Consider the following 18666-nt stretch of genomic DNA (forward strand, 5'->3'; position numbering starts at 1 on the left):
ATCCAGTTTGGAGAAAGGAACAAACCCACAGGAGGATGAACAGAGCATAAGAAATGACAGGATTTACTTGCTGTCTTGGTTTGGAAAGACAGGAATCTGCTAAGGAAGGCAGGAGCCTCTTCTGAAATGGAGAATGTAAACCCTCCCCACCCCTCCGAATTGCTATAAATTTTAAATTAAGGGGCTCTCAGGCAAAAATATGGGAACAGGAAATAACAGTCCTTTAATGGGGAAAAGAAAAAAAAAATAAAATAGGCAATGCAGTACACTAGAACAACACTGACAGAGTCAGAACTTAACTTGACACCCTGTGGGGTGTTGGTAGCAGTCTAATTGGAAATGTGGCTGCAGTCTTTTTGAAGTATCAGTTGTGGTTCTGTTGGAGCGAGGGGGATTTGTAGAGAAGGATGTATTCTTCTGAGGATCTTGTGGAAGAAGAAGACAGCTGCTGTTTCTCTGGGGAATTTCGTGGAGAAAGCTGTGCCAGTGTCTCAAAATCTTCTGGATTATATCTGGGTAGCAATGCTTGGCTCCTCCCTCTGGGCGGAGCATCTCACAATGGGATGCTATAGTTCTTATCAGTCATGCAGTGATATTCAATAGTCTACTATCAGCAGAGGTCCCCTCCCAAGGCAGGTGTGAATGTAGTCACTCAAAGAGAGAGATAAGGCAAACTGCTCACTTGACAAGGTAATCTGCCATACAGATGGTAATGGAAAACAACTTGCATTGCAATCTTCAACGCTTGCACAGCTTTTTTCCCCTCCAGAATGCAAATCTTGGTGGTTTTTCCTTGTTTTCTTACACTGCAGGCTGATGTAGGTTCTGGAAAGCCTTAGAGGAACTGGCTTTTTGGCCAGGATGTTCTCTTTACAGCTTCCAGGCTGTGACTATTTTCTCCTATCACTCGTGATCTTTCAGACTTGTAAAGAGGGTTGAAATATCCATGATCTAATTGTCACAAATATTTAGATCACTGAATGCAGCACTCAGCAGCACTCAAGAAGTTGCCTGTGAAATATCATTAACAGCTGATTGATGAATGTTTTGGGCCTGTGAGGAGGCCGTACTCAGGAGAGTTCAGCTAGCTGATGAAACAAAACCAGAACTAAAAACTTAGCACAGGACCTGAGTCATGTAAAAAGAACTCCCATCCAAGGGACATTTGAGGACATACCCTAACATTACTATGGGGAAGAAGGGGATGCAGAATACAGCATGATCGATTGTGCTGTCAACAGATGGATGCTCTACTGTCGGTACTAATTCCGTGATACTATCAGCAGTGAGCACAGCTTTGCTGTGATCAGTCTGGAAAGTAACTGTTCTTCCTTCCCATCCAGGCTTCATCAGGCTCTAACAAAACACATGCTTTGCCTTTGTCTCCTCTCTGATAAGGTCATCAAGATCTCTCTCAGGAAAGTAGAAGGAGCTAATGAGAAGTACTTTAAGTCATATGGTCTTGGACTAGAGTAAGGCAAAATGGCAGTGCTTGGAACAGAGATCTTACTCTCCTCTTTTCTTCCAAAGTAAAAGGAGAAAAGACTGTTGTTAGTTCTTCTTATAAACTATTCTTGCTGCAAAGAATGCTGGAATAGCCACACATCCTCTCTGGCTTTGACAAGCCACATACTCAAGTCAGGCGTGGTGCTTCCAGGGCTCCCGTGGTGCATATGGGCATCATCTGTCAGCATTAGTTTCACCATGCTTATGAAAGGCACAACTTAAAAGACAGAAAGGAAGAACTTAATCTGTGTTATCCTGTTACAGATATCTATAGTTCAGGCTGGCTCACACAGCTCTTGCCTATTTCTCATTCTTTATTTTTGTGCATAAAGAAGTGTTTGTTCCCCTTGTATGAAGTGCAAATAGGTGACATTTGTTCAAACGTTACTTTAATTTGGGACTTTTCTTACATGTGTTTAAAGTCCATTAGATTTGTGGAGTGCTCTGTGTTCGTGCTTTTTTTACCCTTAGGGCTCTCAAGACTTCCTTTTGTTTAGATTCCACTTGCTGGAAATTTGTCTGTTGTTAGCTGTGCCTTGAAACAATCCTCCCAGTGTATGTGTCAGGAATTTAAACCCTATTGTCACTTTCCAGTCAAAAAACCCAAAAAAGTGCAAAAAATTGTGCAAGGATTGATTGTCTCATTCCCTTCTTCTCTGCTCTGCCGTTCATAAAATGTAGGAAATGTTTCAGAAATAAGAAAGTATAAAGGAGGGAAGGACTTTATTCTGTAGGAGATGAAAATCTGCTGTTCTATACATCTTTGTACTTGAGAGAAAAAATGCATGCTTTGTATTAGTCTTCTCATTTATTCTTTTAACAAACTGTATAAAGCTATTTGTGATTAATTTCTAGCACGTGCCAAGCTCGATGCAGTTCAAGTAATTATCAATAATAATAATAAGTTTGAGTATAATTGTGGTTTTAACTGTGGCATGTTGTAGTATGCATTTGAACCACTAATATAGACTAATATACTACTAAATGGTCTCATAACATTGAATCCGGGAGCTATGATGGACCATGAATATTTGAGGATTATAACAAGTATGATTTGGGGTGGCATGCCAAAACTTGAAATATTTCAATACCGGTCCTTGCAGAGATACGACATCATTGGCATAAGGGAAACCTGGTGGGATGAAACTATCCCTGGAGTGCCACACTGGATGTTTATAGGCTCTTCGGGCAAGCCAAGTGAGGCAGGGAGGTGGCTGGAATGTGTGGAGTTTACATTTGGCAATGGTATGGTTTAAAGTCTCTGGGTAAGGATAAAGGGACAAACAAATAACATGGATGTCATCATGGGACTCTACTATAAACCACCTAGCCAGGACAATGACACTGATGAATTTTTGCGTGAGGAACTAATGGAAACCTTCAATCAACTTCCCTTGTCCTTTGGGGGGACTTCAACTTGCATGCAGATGTTAATTAGGAGCATCAAACAGCTGGCACAAACAGATTCAGAAGATTTCTCAAACAGCATGTGAACTTCATGGTACAGGTACTAAGGGAGCCAACTAGGAAGGATGCCCTTTTTGATTTGTTGCTTAATTAACAAGGAGGGGTTTGTGACTGAAGTGGTGATTGATATGTCTTGGATATAGAGATCATGAAGTAATCAGATTTAAAATCTGATGACAAGAGGAAACTGCCAGCTTCAACTCTGAAGCTATGAGGATAGCAGACTTCAGGCTTCTCAGGGAGCTAGTTAGCAAGGTCCCCTGAGAAAATGCTCTTGGAGGTGTTGGGTTCCATTTGGTGCTGGTTACTTTTTAAGCTCCACTGCCTAGGAGCACAGGAGAAGGCAATTCCAAAACGTGGAAAGTCAAGAAGTGAGGTCTTCTACGTGAGGTAGAAGACTAGCTTAGCTGAGCAGGAGTCTTCTTTTGGAGCTAAGACAAAAAAAGAAGTTATATATCCAGTGAAAGGAAGCTCAGATAACATGAGAAGAATACAGAGATGCTGCTCACCACTGTTCAGAGAAAACTTGTGTGGCCAAAGCTCAATTGGAGTTGAAGCTGACTATTCTTGTGGGGGACAATAAAAAGGAGAGGGGTTTAAATACATTGATAGAGAAAGGCAGCACAGAAATTACATGGACCCATTACAGGATGAGGATGGTCACCTCACAAACAGGGACATAGACAAGGTAGAGACATTTAAATGCATTCTTTGCCTCTGTCTTCAACACAAGCTAAAGGAGTCCTGTTGATCTGAGCTGGAGGACCATGGCTGTGAGAATGATAAACTGACCCTGAACTTGTGCAGGATCTGCTGCTCTATCTGGATCCCTGTAAGCCTCTGAGACCTAATGGGTTTGAACCAAGAATACTCAAAGAGCCTCTCATGTCATTGTGAGGTCTCTCTCAATCATTTTTGAGCAGTCTTTGGAATATAGAGAGATCCCAGCTGACTGGAAAATGGCAAACATTGTCCTGATTTTCAAAAAGGGCAGGTCTGTCAGTCTCACTTCAGTGTCTGGTAAAGTTATGGAGAATATTATTCTGGGAATTATTGAAAAGCACCTGAAAAGCAGCATGGTCATTGGTCACAGCTGGCATGTCTTCATTAGGGGAAAGTCCTTCTTATCAAACCTGATTACCTTTTCTGACAAGGTATCCCACCTAGCTGATCAAGGGAAGCCAGTTGATGTAATCTTTTTCATCTCAGTAAAGCTGTGGATACTGTCTCTCACAGGATCCTTCTGGACAAAATGTCCAGCATACAGCTGGATAAACACGTCATGGGATTGGTGAGGAACTGGCTCACAGGCCTGGCACAAAGGGTTACAGTGAATGGGGTGACATCAGACTGGGGATCTGTCACTAGGGGGGTTCCGCAGGGCTCCATTCCCGGCCCTGTGCTCTTCAGCATCTTCATAAATGACTTGGACACAGGACTGGAAGGGATACAGAGCGAGTTCACAGAGGATACCCAACTGGGAGGAGCTGGTGAGTCCCTTGAGGGCAGAGAGAACCTGCAGAGAGACCTTGACAAAACAGAGAGCTGGGCAATCACCAATGGTGTGAAGTTCAAAAGGGAAAGTGCTGGATTCTGCACCTGGGATGGGACAACCCTGGATGTATGGACAGGCTGGGGAATGAGATGCTGGAGAGCAGCGCCACAGAAAGGGACCTGGGGTCCTGGTTGATGGCAATTTGAGCATGACTCAGCAGTGTCCTGGCAGCCAGGAGGGCCAGCCCTGTCTCAGGGGGCATCAGGCACAGCATCACCATGGAGATCTCCACTAAGGTACCTGGGCCCACTTAGGTGCCTACAGCTGATTTAGATGTTGCTTTCTCCTGGCTACATGAAATACAACAAGTTATCTATGGCAATATATTTAACAGTAATTGAAGGGAATTGTAAGTCAAAATCATGGGTTTGGTGTCCAAAACTGTAAGTTCCTTCTAGACTGAAACAAAATCAATCCCCCCTGTAATCTAACCAACCACCAGCACAAAAGATTTGAGGCTGCCAAGTAACAGTTAATATATTTGATCCATAAGGTTCATTAAGGCTAGAAATTTGGTGCATGAATATAGATTCTAAATTTCCTAAACATTATGGGCTTTCTAATTGTTAAGTGAATTTCAGTTATCTCTGAACGAAGTCTTAGCTGTAAGTTTTATGTGTGCATCACTTGCAGTAATCCCTGAATTGTATATATGCAGGTATATTTATATGCACTGTACATGCACATGTTAGCTTGTCACGTGTGAAGTCAGTTGAGAAATTTAAAGAACACCCTGACAATAGGCACATACCAATATACTTTTACTGTCTTCTTGAAAATCGGATTCTGAAAGTGAGAATTCTTAATGAAATTCTTACTCAAGCTGTTTGCTCAGAGTCATCATTTCCTGAGTTTTCAGAAGTTGTGAAGTTATAATGACTATTTTTCATTTTTGCAACCAGTTTTCTGATTGCATCTGTAAGCATTGCTGGTATACAGTTGCAGTATTTAAGATCGTGTCAGTTCTACGTTTCATTTCTTTCAGATCACAGTTGTTAACAGAACACTATTTAGGCAAATATTTCAGTGTATGCTGAAGTCTAATCATATGCTAATCCATATTATCCACTTAATTCTATATTACTGATGCATGTTTTTGCATCAAACATATGCTAAGCATATTGTAGGATTAAGGTTATGTTAAGATATATAAATCTGTTTCTAAGAAATACTTCAGAATACAATCCAGCAGCAACTACACAGAATTTCTCTCATAGGCTGTTAATAGAACAGTTATATCAAAAGTGGGGTAAAATTATTTTCCTTTACCAGCATGCCTTAGATATAGAGATATTCTACATTTTCTAAAAAAAAACCACAGAAACAATAATACAAAAAAATGAGTATTCATTTTCAGTCATATTTTGTCTACATACCTAGTGAAATCACTTTCAGAAACAGCCTGTTTACTAAATGGTTAATAATCTATGACAGAGGAATTAAAAGCTTGTAGACATAGAATGGTCTTGGTTTAGAAAGAAAAAAAAAAGTTTGTGTCTCATTTGCTTTCCAAACATTCATGACACCTTCTTGACTAACCCTCACTTACAGCTGTGTAAACAACAGCCATTTAAGCTGCTGAACAGATAATGGGAGGAGAAACCAACACAAGGTATATAAAATGGGAATAAACAAGGACATGATGAGACCATATCCCCTTCCTCCCAGAGCAGCTTCTGGTGTTCTTTCTCTGATAAACAGCATGAAAACAGCCATGCTTTCTCTTCTAATGAAGATTTGGCTTTAATTCAGTTAGACAGATGGCAAATGGCCAAGGAAAATGTATAAATTGGTGACTGAAGTACTGCTCTCTCACCTTGGAATGACAGATTTAATTCAGCTGCATTTCTGTGACATGATAGTCTTAATATGGTTTCTATTGGATAGCAACTGATACCACAAAACCACCTCAACTGATGAAATTCAACACATTATGGAAAATTGTAATTATCAGATGAGGGTTGACCACAGGCTAAAGTAACAAAGCTGAAATAAGCAGCCAGCTGGGTGTATCCTTTAATGTATGATTTAGTTATATTGGCAAAACTGCAAAGCCTTGTAGGTGGCAACATCATACTAAATTTGAATGGAGGTGTCTGCCAGCCCCTCAGCCTCCCAAAACTGAAGTCCCTTTTCTGAGGAAAACAGAAGTAAATCCAATTGTCTGTGTCTAATTAGAAACCAAAAGAACTATCACACATGTTCATACTATTGAAGTGCAATAATAGACAATCCATGCTGACATCTTTAAATCTGCTTTTCTCCAAATGGATCTAGTATTTGCATGCCCAGTAAAGTTCCCTTTCTCCATCTGCTTTGGGAAATGTGGGTGGGCAGTGGTTGGATTGAAATAGCAAGAGCTGGAGTTCATTTAATTCCTTCAGCATTTGTAGTAGCTATATCTTCAAGCTCCCACTATATCTTCAAGCTCTCACCTCAAAAACTCTTTTTAAGTGAGATCTTAAAAGCTGCTCCAGAGTTGCTTGCCTCTTGTTTCAAAGGTTATGAACTTTTTTTCCTCAAGTTCCAGCCAAAGCTCTCTGTTCAGGCAGGCTGTTCATCTTCCCTCCTGTCCCATCTTTTGGCAGGCATCCCATGGGGATGGCCTGCTCCTGCACCTTTAACATTTCCTTCCTAAAGTACATCCAGCCCTCCTGGACTCGTTTGCCCTTCAGGACTGCTGCCTTAGGGAGTCTCTCAACCACTGTCCTAAAGAGGTGAAAGTCTGCCCTCTGGAAGTCCAAGGTGGCAGATCTGCAAGCACCCCTCCTCACTTCCAAAGAGTCACAATCACTATCATTTCCTGATTGCTTTTCCCACCATGGCCTCTGACCATCGGATTACCACCAGTCCTCCTCTGTTCACAAACAGCAAGTCCTCTGGGGCACCTCCCCTGGTTGGCTTCCTCACCAGGTATGTCAGGAAATTCTCTTCCACACACTCCAGGAATCTTCTAGATTGCTTTCTCTCTGCTGTGTTGTATTTTTTATCAGACATCTGATATGCTGAAGTCTGCCACAACAGTAAGGGCCAGGGATTGCAAGACTTATCCCTGCTGCTTACAGAATATTTCTTCTGCCTCTCCATCCTGGCTGGGTGGTCTAAAACAGACTCCCACCACGATACCTGCCTTGTTGGCCTTTCCTCTGATTCTTACCCATAAACACTCAACCCTATCATCATCATTGTTCAACTCCACACAATTGAGACACTCCCTACCCCACTGCCTCTCTTTCCCTGCCTACCCCTTCTCAAGAGTTTACAGCCGCTCATTGCAGTGCTCCAGTTGTGCGAGTCATCTCACCGTGTCTCTGGTAGCAGCTCTGTTCCAGTTTTCCTGCTGCACCATGGAGCCAACATTTGTTGCAGTAGCATCTTGAAATGCACTGCCACTCTATAAAGTGAGGTTCTGGTTCCTGTCTCAATGGTTGTGTTGCTTGAAAAATGTCTCATGCTTACCTTATTGTGCAAGAGCTGGGTAAAAATCAGTGAAATCTCAAAGAGTGAGAAATCATCCAACATCCAATTTTAATAGGTTTTTTTGAGTTAAACATTTGTTAAGTACTAAGCATAAAGAATTTTTCTAGATAAAAAGGAAATGAGCTAGTTGCCTCAAGATTTACCTATCTAAAATTCCCAAATAAAGTTTTGGGTTTGATTGATAAATGTGAGCATACAAAATTTTAGAACTTGGTGACTTTATTGATGGCCTGTGAAAAGTTTTTCATATCGGTCAAGTGTGAATAACTATTTTACATGGTAGTTCCCACTTCTGAGCCCTTGATGATTATTTTTGTGAGGTTAAATGTTAGGTAGACAGAGATCTGCAAACACAGAAGCTTTAAATAGGTTTTTGTTTCAAAATTGCTTCTTGGTGTATTTTAGGAGTGCCTTGCTTTTGAAAGGTCTTTGACTATTATAGTAATAGGGTATTTATTGGATCTATGGGACAGACTATTTTGCCTTCAGTCCATATAAATATTGTGAGAGGACCAACTCAGTGCTTAAGGTAATAAATCTGCTTTCTTGGCTGGATTGCTATTTTAAAGTGAAACACAGAGTCAGTTAACTTGACATCTGTATTATATTCCTCTGCTTACCATGGAGTCAGTAAATTACTTTTGCAAAAATCATAATGGGCATTGTATTCAAATGTGGAGTGTGCTTTTTCAGAGTGAAATTAAATGGGATGGTAAATGCTCATTCTTTTGAAAATTTAGTCTTTTCAGTTTATGCCTTCACTCCTTTATCTGAAAAAATGAGGTTGTAATATTTGCTTACCTCTGTGAAGAGCTTTTGGATTCATATGTGAAGAGCATCACGTCAAAAGCTGGCCATGTCCATTAGTAGCAGAACATGAGAGTAGGTACTTCATGCATTGCTTGAAAATTATGGAAGTGCAAATTGGAGGAATCCTTTTATGGTCAAGTTGGAGAACAGGTCTGAAAAAGCCAAAGGAAAGTCATCGACTTCCATCGTTCTTTCTAAGGTTGAAAAGTTAAACCAAAATTGTACCCAACCATTTTCTTTTCTGCTCTTTTGACCTCCTGGAAAAGTGACTAATTTCATGTGTCATCTTGTGTGGTTTATGTTTTCTTTTCCACCTTAGAAATGCCAGTAGAGGCTGATCAACAGGAAGATGGAAAGAAGGAGTGCTACTACAATCTGAATGATGCTAATTTCTGTGACAACGTGCTGACATCCAATGTAACCAAACAGGAATGCTGCTGTACCCTGGGTGCTGGCTGGGGTGATAACTGTGAAATCTTCCCATGCCCTGTCGTTGGAACTGGTAAGAGGAGGCCCTCTGTCCCTTTGCAAGCTTTTGAATCATTGTGTTTATGTTAACAGAGTTTGCTTTGCCTTTAGAGCAGGCTTGCCCATTAAATCCCATATTTTGTAGCATTTAGTCATGACTTATCCATAGGAACCCTCCACAGAGGAAAGGGTGATAAGAATAATTTGTACCTGGTGTAAATCCATTGGCTTCTCTGCTGTTGCCCTAATGATTAAAAGAGCATGTTACTGAATAGTGATTTTAGGCAAATACGGATTCTCACAAGAGGTTTTCCAGATGCCATGGTAACACTTTAGATTTTTTCCACAAGCTGGAAAACAAAGGTAACTGTTACAACATTTTTGAGTCTGCAGCTATTCTTTGTAGTGCTGTTTCTACAGCACTACAGCTTACCAATATATATTATGGCATTAGTTTTACATTTCGCAACTTAGAGAACATCAGTTAATAATGTTCTCTGCAGACCATTGTTTAACCTCTAAATATTAAATTAGACAAACCATGTGATATTTGTCACAAATTTTGAAAAGAGTACTTGAAACATAAACAGGTATGGCTGAAATTCAGAAACCAACTGGAAAAAAAATCACATAAGAGAGAACATGTGTAAACCTTGGGATTAAATGCTAAAGATTACTTTTGACAGAAATGCATCATCATGTTTAATTCCTGTTTTAACTGTACCTCAGAATTGGTCAAATTGAAATGAAATGCAAAATGAAAAAGGGGCCTCTCTGCTTGGATAGGTTTGTTTGATTCTGTATAGTCTCCAAGACACTTGAAATAATTTCCCTCTGTAATGCACACCATGTTCTCCTGTTGCAGTCAATTAGTGTTTTTCCTGTGTGAGGACTGAAGAATGTGGACAGGGGTTTGTATCTCAGTTGGAGTATGCCTAGATTACAGCTTGCAGCGTAGCCCAGAGAGGCCCATGCTAGCTTTAATTAATGTAATTTGGCTACTGGTATTGTTATAACTGCAGTGCACCATGAAACCTAGTAAGGACCACATTCTCCTGCCAAAGAGCAAGAGAAATGAGTTTGCCTGGAGTTGTGTGATGCTGTAGGCACCCTAGTGAGGTTTGGTTTTTTCTCTGCAAACTAAGAGCAGAGCAAAGTCAGGCTGTGGCATTTAACATCCCCCATTAAACCAAAGGTGTGTATGATTGCCTGATAGATGCAAACAAAGCTAATATCTCAAAGTACCCTGAAATACACGTAACACTGCATATGTGAATACTTTCTTCTTAACAACATCATTTTTTTTTTCTTTCTCTCCCAGCTGAATTTACTGATTTGTGTCCTGAAGGAAAAGGTTTCATTCCCTCTGGAGAATCATCTTACGGGCTTCTTGCTCAGAATTACAAAGGTCAGTACTGACTTGTATTAAGTTTAATTATTTCAGAAGTTCTGGTAGTTGATTGACTAGAAATGTGAGCCAGGAATGTAAGCATACTAATTCAAATTTTATTAGGTGATAAAAACAGTTTGTAGTACAAAACATTGCTGAAAATCATTCTACAGGTTGTTAAGATTGTTAATTACACAGTCTCTGTAATATTCTGGTTTAATTTCTACTAAGTGCTATGAGAATAGATGCTGTGACCACGAACCACAGATACTTGTTTACATATGGAATACAATGCCAACTTAAATTTGTAAATATATGAATGGGGAGTTGGAAGAGAGGAGAGAGTTCTGATGAACATTTGGCCTGCAAGGGCGAATGAATATTAAAACTGAAGAGAAGTTCTGCAACAATATTTTCATTACAGACCTTCATAGAATAATTACTGGTGGTAGTCCAGTGGTAGTAAAAAAATCAGAGTGACAGAAGTTGGTGAATGTGGGTGGGAGGGAACTGGCATCACCAGGAAAGGAAAGTGAGATCAGCAAAATTTCTTTTCAGTTTTGAGAAGTAGCCATCAATATTAATAATTTTTAAGAATGTCACAGAGTTCATCTTAAGGTCTCTGAGGGTATTTTTGTTGAGGGATTGTTTAAGGGGGTTGTTTATCTTTAGAGATCTAAGATTTCTGTGTATATCCACAATGGGAGTTTAGAACTTGCTGTGTGTGCAGCATATCCAAATTAGTCTCAGATAAAATCTGTGTTGTTTTTGTGCTGTCTCAGGGTTGGTAATATCTCTAGCTGCTATAAATACTGAAATGTATGCTGAATAAATACTGAGATAGTTCACCTGGAAATATCTTCCACAAATCCCTGTCATAATAAGACTTTTTCCCTTTTCAGTAAATTTAGGTTGTAAAACCTTAGGAATGGCACAAAGGACAAACACTAAATAGATAAATAACTTTTACTAATATGCTCTTTTTGTAATGTGATCTTTCTCTGTTACACTAACTTAAATGTTACTGTTGCTTTTGTCCACAAGCTTTTGCTTGTAGGAGCAGTTCCTGTTTTCTTATTGGAATGATCTGTCAGAAGTGAATAGCCTGGTAGCCTTCATTGGTTTTGCTTCCAGGCTTTCCCATTTTTCTCCAGACACAAATTCGTGTTCCACAGGAAAAACACAGATGTGAACACGACGTTTTTTATTAATCTTTGCATTATTCTTGCTGCTAAACAGTCAAAATATTTAATGTTAGTAGCCACTTAGTGGCTGGAAGAGTGGATGTAAAAATAAATAGTTTTCTAGATCTTTCAGTTCTTCTGGAGAAAAGGAAGCATTTGAAAGATTTCCCTTTAAAGCTACTGTACAGCTGGAAATTATAGCTTTGGGATAAAATCTGTGGTGCCCCAGAATATAAATGGGGAGTAAATATATAGAAGACAGTGGATTAAAACAATTGGTATTGAGAGAAGAATGACCTACTTTAGGTTGTGCCTTTTATTGCCATTTTTGCTGCAAACCTAGCTTTAACAGATTGGCTCTAAGTACGTCTAGCAAATGAAAAGTAGGCTGGAAAAAAGGAAGTGAACGGAATTCCAACAAATACATAACTATAAGACTGGGAAAAAATGTGTACAACTGTGAAAAGCAATATATGAGCTGGCGTATATTTTCCATGAAACCTCCCTGAACATGTTTAGCCTCATTTGAAAGTGTGGTAGATTGTCCTTGTCAGCTGTCACTAGTTCTGTAGTGATTGCCACCCAGTGTTCAGCCAGAGACACAATTGGTCCTGTGAGGGGGAAGGCTGCACTCAAGTTGTGCTCTGAGCAACAAAGCCATGAGCAGTGCAGATAGGAAGATTTCCTACCGTGCACAACAGAGTCACCAAACTCTATGCAAAGAGAAGAGCAGTCACAGAGTCCATCCTTAAGCATAACTGTTTAGTTAGTTTGGTAACCAGATGGTGTGCTTAAATTAGATCCGTGGTGGGAATACCTTGAGTAAAGCAAATGATATGGGAAAATACAGGCTATATTGTTCATCTGTTTTGCTTGGAGTTAGGAGCAATGTGATACCAAAGGAATGAAAGGGAAACTGCAGATTATTCCAGTCTCTCTGTACCATGGGACTTAATTCTGACAAGGGGAAGTAAGGGTCCACCAATTTTTCCTTTTCCATTCTGGCTACATTGCCTCTTCCACACCAGTTGTCTGAGGGCTTTTTTTTTCTGTGGATATCTGTGCTCCTGGGATTTTCTGTTTAAACTGAAGTTTGCTTGAACTGAGAAGTGTATAGGATTTATTCCATCTTGCTTGTCTACGTGGCATCGTAATAACAATGATAACACAGCTTTTGATGTTTTCTCCCCAGATGCTGATGAATGCCAACTCTTTGGCCAAGAAATCTGTAAAAATGGCTTCTGTTTGAATACGCAGCCAGGTTATGAGTGCTACTGCAAACAAGGCACATACTATGACCCTGTTAAGCTCCAGTGCTTTGGTAAGTTTATTTAAAGTGGTCCTGTCACTATAATGGTATGCAGATGGGCAAAACAAGCAGATTCCTACAGCAGGATTCCCATCACAACTGTGGCATTTCCAGTAAGGGGAGAAACACTGGGCCTCTGGACTCCTGTCGCAGTTTTGTAAGATGCATTGGGTCATTTCCCTTCCTTCTGCTTGGCTGAGCAGCAATTCTGGATGACATGGCTGTGGCATGTAGAGCAGGGTTTGCTTTATTTGCCTCCTTTTTCAGCAAATTACTCCCAGGAGTTTGCATCTCCAGAACAGCCTTTTGTGCTCCTTTGAGTGCGCAGTCAAGAGCTGGTGCCAGCCTTAATGCAGGCAGCACAAAGTGATCAGAGGGAGCTCCCTCCTTACATGCACACTGCTGCTTCACTCTGCCAAGGGACAGTTTAGCCTTCTGTTCTTTTTATATGGAGTGAGCAGTGAAAGCCTGTATGTTGAAGCTCACCTTTCATTTGGTAAGTGTTCTGGGTTTACTATATTAAATCAAATTAATGCAGACTTTTTTTTTGTTCCAAGGACAGCTATTTTCCCCAAGGAGTTAATATGCAATGTGAAATTACAGTTGAGGTCATTGATAAGCCCATTTTAGCCTGCACAACCTTGTACTCTTTTGGTTCTGGTATTCAACTGAAAATTACTTATAACCATGACCCTGGCTTTTGCTTTGTAAGCAGAGAACCATGTATAATGTGCAGAATAGCATAATGAAAGGAAGCAATTTTTGCAACTGCAATAAGAGAGCCTTTTACCTTGGGATTCTATGATTATTCTTCACAAAGGGTGGGATTTTAGCTGACTAAATGTAATTTATCTGAAGTGGCCTGCTCTTCCCTTTGAGCTAAATTTCAGCTTTTACTTTCCAAGACAAACTAAGAAAAATAACTACCATGGCTAGGTAAGGTGATCTCTTATTCTGACAAGCTCACGAGAAATCACTAAGATTAAATGCCCACCTCTAATGCCTGCAGGTATTGTCCTAAAGGGAGAGAAATGTGGGAAGCAGTAGCAGCTATACTGAGTGCAGGGTATTCCTGGCACTGCAACCCCTCCAACAAGCCTCTTTATCCTTCCTAGGACTTCTCTGTACTAGCTCCCTAAGACTTGAGGATCCGAGGTCAGCATCCTTCAGGTGTCTGTCCTTCTCCATGGGCACAGGCAGGATGTTTTTGCCAGCAATGGGTATTTGTGGTAATTTACAGAAGGCATGCAGGGAAGTCTGCTCCTAATATAGGAAAATAGAAGCGTAGATTAACACAATGCAAATACTTTGTGCTGGCTTTCCTTGATACATTTCCTTCCATTTTAAAGACACGGATGAATGTCAGGACCCAAACAGCTGTATTGATGGCCAGTGCATTAACACAGAAGGATCTTACAACTGTTTCTGTACACACCCAATGGTTTTGGACGCAACAGAAAAGCGATGCATCAGACCAGCAGATTCAAGTGGTATGATCCATTATACATATTACTGAAGTGAGTACACCTCTACGAGGTGGTGCTGACATGGCTACAGACCCAAAGTCTAAGCTTAGACTGGGTCATCCTTGGATGAGCCTGCTCTTCTGGAGGATTTTGGAAGGCAATGCTTGGACTGTCGTCTGTTGATCCAGAAGGCACCGTGATGTAGGACTCCACAGTGCTCCGCTTTGCCCATACAGACAGGACATTGCTGGAAGTATTGTGAGATTAGGCTCGGGCTGAGGAGCCTTCAGCCAGTTCACCAGCTCTGCGTCTGCCTTGTCCAGCCTTGTAGGTAATGAGGCACAGCTTGCTTGCTGTCTCAGTAAGGCTGGGGTTTGGCTGCAGGCTAAGTCTCGAGATTCAGTTCTACCAAAGTAAAATAAAGGCAGGAATGACAGGATATAGGAGGAAATAGCTAAAATTGTACATGTGCTTTCAACTGATTAACTTTGAAGGTACACTGAGCTCACAGTTTCAAGCTGTGGGCTTCAATGTCACTGTTAAAGTAACATTTTTGTGTGTGCTTTTAATTTCAATAGACACTTATTTCAGAAAAAAAAATGTTAGATATTATGAGATTCTTGGAAACGTCTCAGAAATTCAGAGCATTATACAGTCTGTACAGCTTTGTCTATGCCACTCATGTCTTCAACAGAAGTGTTACAATGGGTTTGATTTAATGCTGGCACTGTATAGCCATAAATCCAGACCTCTGGTTCCTGCAACTTGCAGTGAATTTTCCTGAGATGCTTCTGTAAAAGGAAATGGGAATACAGACTGAATGCCTGCTTTAGTCACTCCAAATTGTAAGGCTGATATTTTGAGGAGTAATGCGGTCACCCTGTTGCAGGAAACTGTGAAAGAGCCTCAGCATTTCTATTGTTCAATCTTCAGTTAAACAAACCAAGAGCAGGATTGTCCTTTGGGTTCATCTAGGATGTGAAGAGAATGCAAGAGCCCAAAGGGTCTTCTGTCATGAGACATTCAGCTGACACAGCAGTGATCATCTCAGCCAGCACAGAGCACTCAAGCCTTGTATCGCTACTGGCAATGTCCCCCTCACGCACAGGGGGAGGGGGCAGGCTGGTTCTTCTGCTGCCAGCAGAATTCGGTGTCGGTTGCAGAGACCCACTGCTGCTTTTCACTGCATATTCTGGCAAGCTCCTAGTAGAATAGGTATCTAAGCTGTGATCACCTTCATGCTTTCAGATCTCCATTTTGCTCTTGAGCGAGGTTTCAGTTCTGTACTCACCCATGCATAATGTAAAAATGCAGTAAATGGATATGCACAGACAAAACAGAACCTTTCTTTGTGACAACACTTATTTTTCACTCTGTGTTGGAACAAAATCAAAACCTTGCAGATGTCTTCACAGAACTATTGTACTGAGGTTTTTACATTCCAAGTGGGAGATTAAGTTTACAGTTCCTCTCCTTCTGATCAGCAGTGATCAGAACTTGCTGGGACTGGGAATGATTTCTTCTGAGATCTGTGTCAAAACTATTATGCCTCTGAAATATTCCAGCCTTGACAAAAATACAGATTTTTGTTAATGTTCATAAGAATGTGACAGTAGTTCACAGCAGTGTTCTGTCTTTAACAATAGCTGTAAGTGGATGATTGGAGACCAGGAGGGCAGATAAACAATACTTCTCTTCACCCTCCCCAGCACTCTCTCAGCCTCCAGCTATTTTCAGCTCAGGGGATTTCCTGAGACTGATGTAGTTTGTCTGTTTAGTTAATGGGACTCTGTCTTCCAAGTATTTGTCCAGTCTCCCAGGGAGACCATGTAAAATTTTTGCTCAGCTCTGCCCTAGTTGTGAAAGTTCTTTCAGATGCATTGATTGCAATATAAGAAAAGCAAAATAACTTTTAAAGATCTATTGTGTGGATGGAGTTCCCCAAACATTCACCTCTCTCCCAATGCTGTTTTTTGTCAAGCTCCGTTAACTTCCATGGGAGCCGAGCTGAATCCCTATTAAGTGTTCAGCAATGACTATGATTTAGAAAGATCTGGTTTTTGGATATCCAACACAATGTGCTTTTAAATTTGCCTAATGTGACAATTCAGGACCTTTTAAGATTTTTCCAAAGCTGAACATTGAAGGGATGAGCCACCTCATGACCTTAGAAAAGGTCATGACTTCTAAGCTTAAATTTGTATTCAGCAAAGTCTGTAAAGCTAAGTTATTTTTCTAATCTAAATTTACAAAATTTATCATTATACCAGCGTCTTATTTAAATAACAGTGCTGTGACAATGACCTAATCCTGTCTTCTCCATCAGAACAAACTGAAGAAGCTGAGGTCTACCAGGACCTTTGCTGGCAGCACCTAAGTGATGATTTTGTCTGTAGTCGCCCTCTGGTTGGAAAGCAGACGACGTACACGGAGTGCTGCTGCCTGTACGGGGAGGCCTGGGGCATGCAGTGCGCCCTGTGTCCCATGAAGGAGTCAGGTAAGGAAACACACACGGCACTGCTTGGACAGTGCTTGAAACACTGCAGTGCTTGAAACACTCCATTGCTTTCATCCCTTGCATTTGTACCTGCGCCAGTAACGTGAGAAAGAGCAAAAAACCCCTAGCACCCCTCAAGTTAAGAGAAATGGGTTACCAATAAGGACTGAAGAATTTCTAGGGAATATAGTTTAGTGTGGTATTCACGTTCTCTGAAAAAATCCCTTCGTCCAGGATTTTTCTCCTGGGAAGCTGAGAGGCCTCAGAGAAAAGGAAAACAGTTCTTATCTCATTTGCTTCTCCTGTGCTGTGTTCGTATGTGGAATGTGTTTGGAGATTGTTTACCCACAGGTGATATTGTTTCATTGGTCTCCGGCGTGAGTTATTTTGACTCATTGGTCAGCTGGGGCCAAGCTGTGTCAAAACTCTGGAAAGACTCACAAGTTTTCATTGTTACCTTTTTAGCATTCTGTAAGTATGTTTTCTGTATTCTTTAGTATAGTATAGTATAATATTCTTTAATATAATATAGTATAATAAAGTAATAAATTAGCTTCTGAGAACATGGAGTCAGATGCATCATTCCTGCCCTCATCACGCCATCCCAGCAAATAGAATAGATCAGTGTTAGAAAGAAAGCTGGCTGTTGTATTTTTGCAAGACTGTCTTTTGTTTACACGTTTGGAAATCAGATACTCTTCCGTGATACTTCAGGTAGAAGATGTTACTTGTGGTGACTACAAAAGCTGAATGGATACAGAGAGACATGTCTTTGACACACAGATTTATTTCTGGGTTCTGGAGAAGGGGGCCAGTGGAAGCAGCATAGGTAGATGTCATGCTTTGCCTGAGATACATCAGGCCTGGTTACACAGTCTGGTGGTATGATACAAACTTCTTCCCCCCACCCCCATTTAAACTGTTCCAAGGTCTAGTTTGGATGGAGCTTTCTTACTATATAAATGTGTCTTTCAGTGACATATCTTTCCATGTAGGAATACCAACCTGCACTGGTAAAGCATTTTATTGTGAACATTCCTGGATTTTCACTTGGGCCTTTGTTACTCTAATGGTAATGTTGTGGCTGAAGCAATACATGTTTTACTTGTAGGAAAAACCCAGGAATTAAAAAACTACATAGACAAGCTCAGTGCAGCATTAATGTGGTTGTTTCTGTCTGCTTGGGTTGTATGCTTTTATAATTTACTTGCAAGGTCCCTGAACCTGTTCTTAGATATCTTTACTTGTTTGAGTTTGCTTTGGAAATGCAGCAACTTTAAAAAAAGCATCTGATTTTGATGATGTTGGCTGGAGTAACTGCTGGCTGATGCTTACCCCAGGAAGAGACTGAAGAAGAAAAACAGGGCATGACAGCAGCTTGATTTATAAGATTTGGAAATCTTTGAAATGTCTTTGTCAGAACAAATCTTACATGAGGACATCAAATTACTATACCTGCTAGAATAACAAATGTAGTGGAAAGAAATGTAATGTTGCTCTGTATTTGAAAGACAAATACAGGGCAACAGCTAAT

At 40.6% G+C, this 18666-nt stretch overlaps 1 protein-coding gene across 7 annotated transcripts in view; it reads left to right on the top strand.

Annotated features, from left to right (window-relative positions):
* Positions 1-18666, top strand: part of LTBP1 (latent transforming growth factor beta binding protein 1) — a 187451-nt gene that overhangs the window by 154495 nt on the left and 14290 nt on the right. For 6 of the 7 annotated variants that reach the window (XM_005416252.3, XM_031061025.1, XM_031061007.1 and 3 more), the window contains 5 exons: positions 9138-9320; positions 10608-10694; positions 13053-13181; positions 14519-14659; positions 16962-17132. In XM_005416252.3, coding sequence (XP_005416309.2) covers positions 9138-9320; positions 10608-10694; positions 13053-13181; positions 14519-14659; positions 16962-17132 — 711 coding nt within the window. The remainder of the gene's footprint in view (positions 1-9137; positions 9321-10607; positions 10695-13052; positions 13182-14518; positions 14660-16961; positions 17133-18666) is intronic. The other variant, XM_031061012.1, reaches the window with a different exon arrangement.

The sequence above is a fragment of the Geospiza fortis genome, unplaced genomic scaffold (assembly GCF_000277835.1).
Source record: "Geospiza fortis unplaced genomic scaffold, GeoFor_1.0 scaffold41, whole genome shotgun sequence".
In the NCBI taxonomy this organism is placed as follows: domain Eukaryota; kingdom Metazoa; phylum Chordata; class Aves; order Passeriformes; family Thraupidae; genus Geospiza; species Geospiza fortis.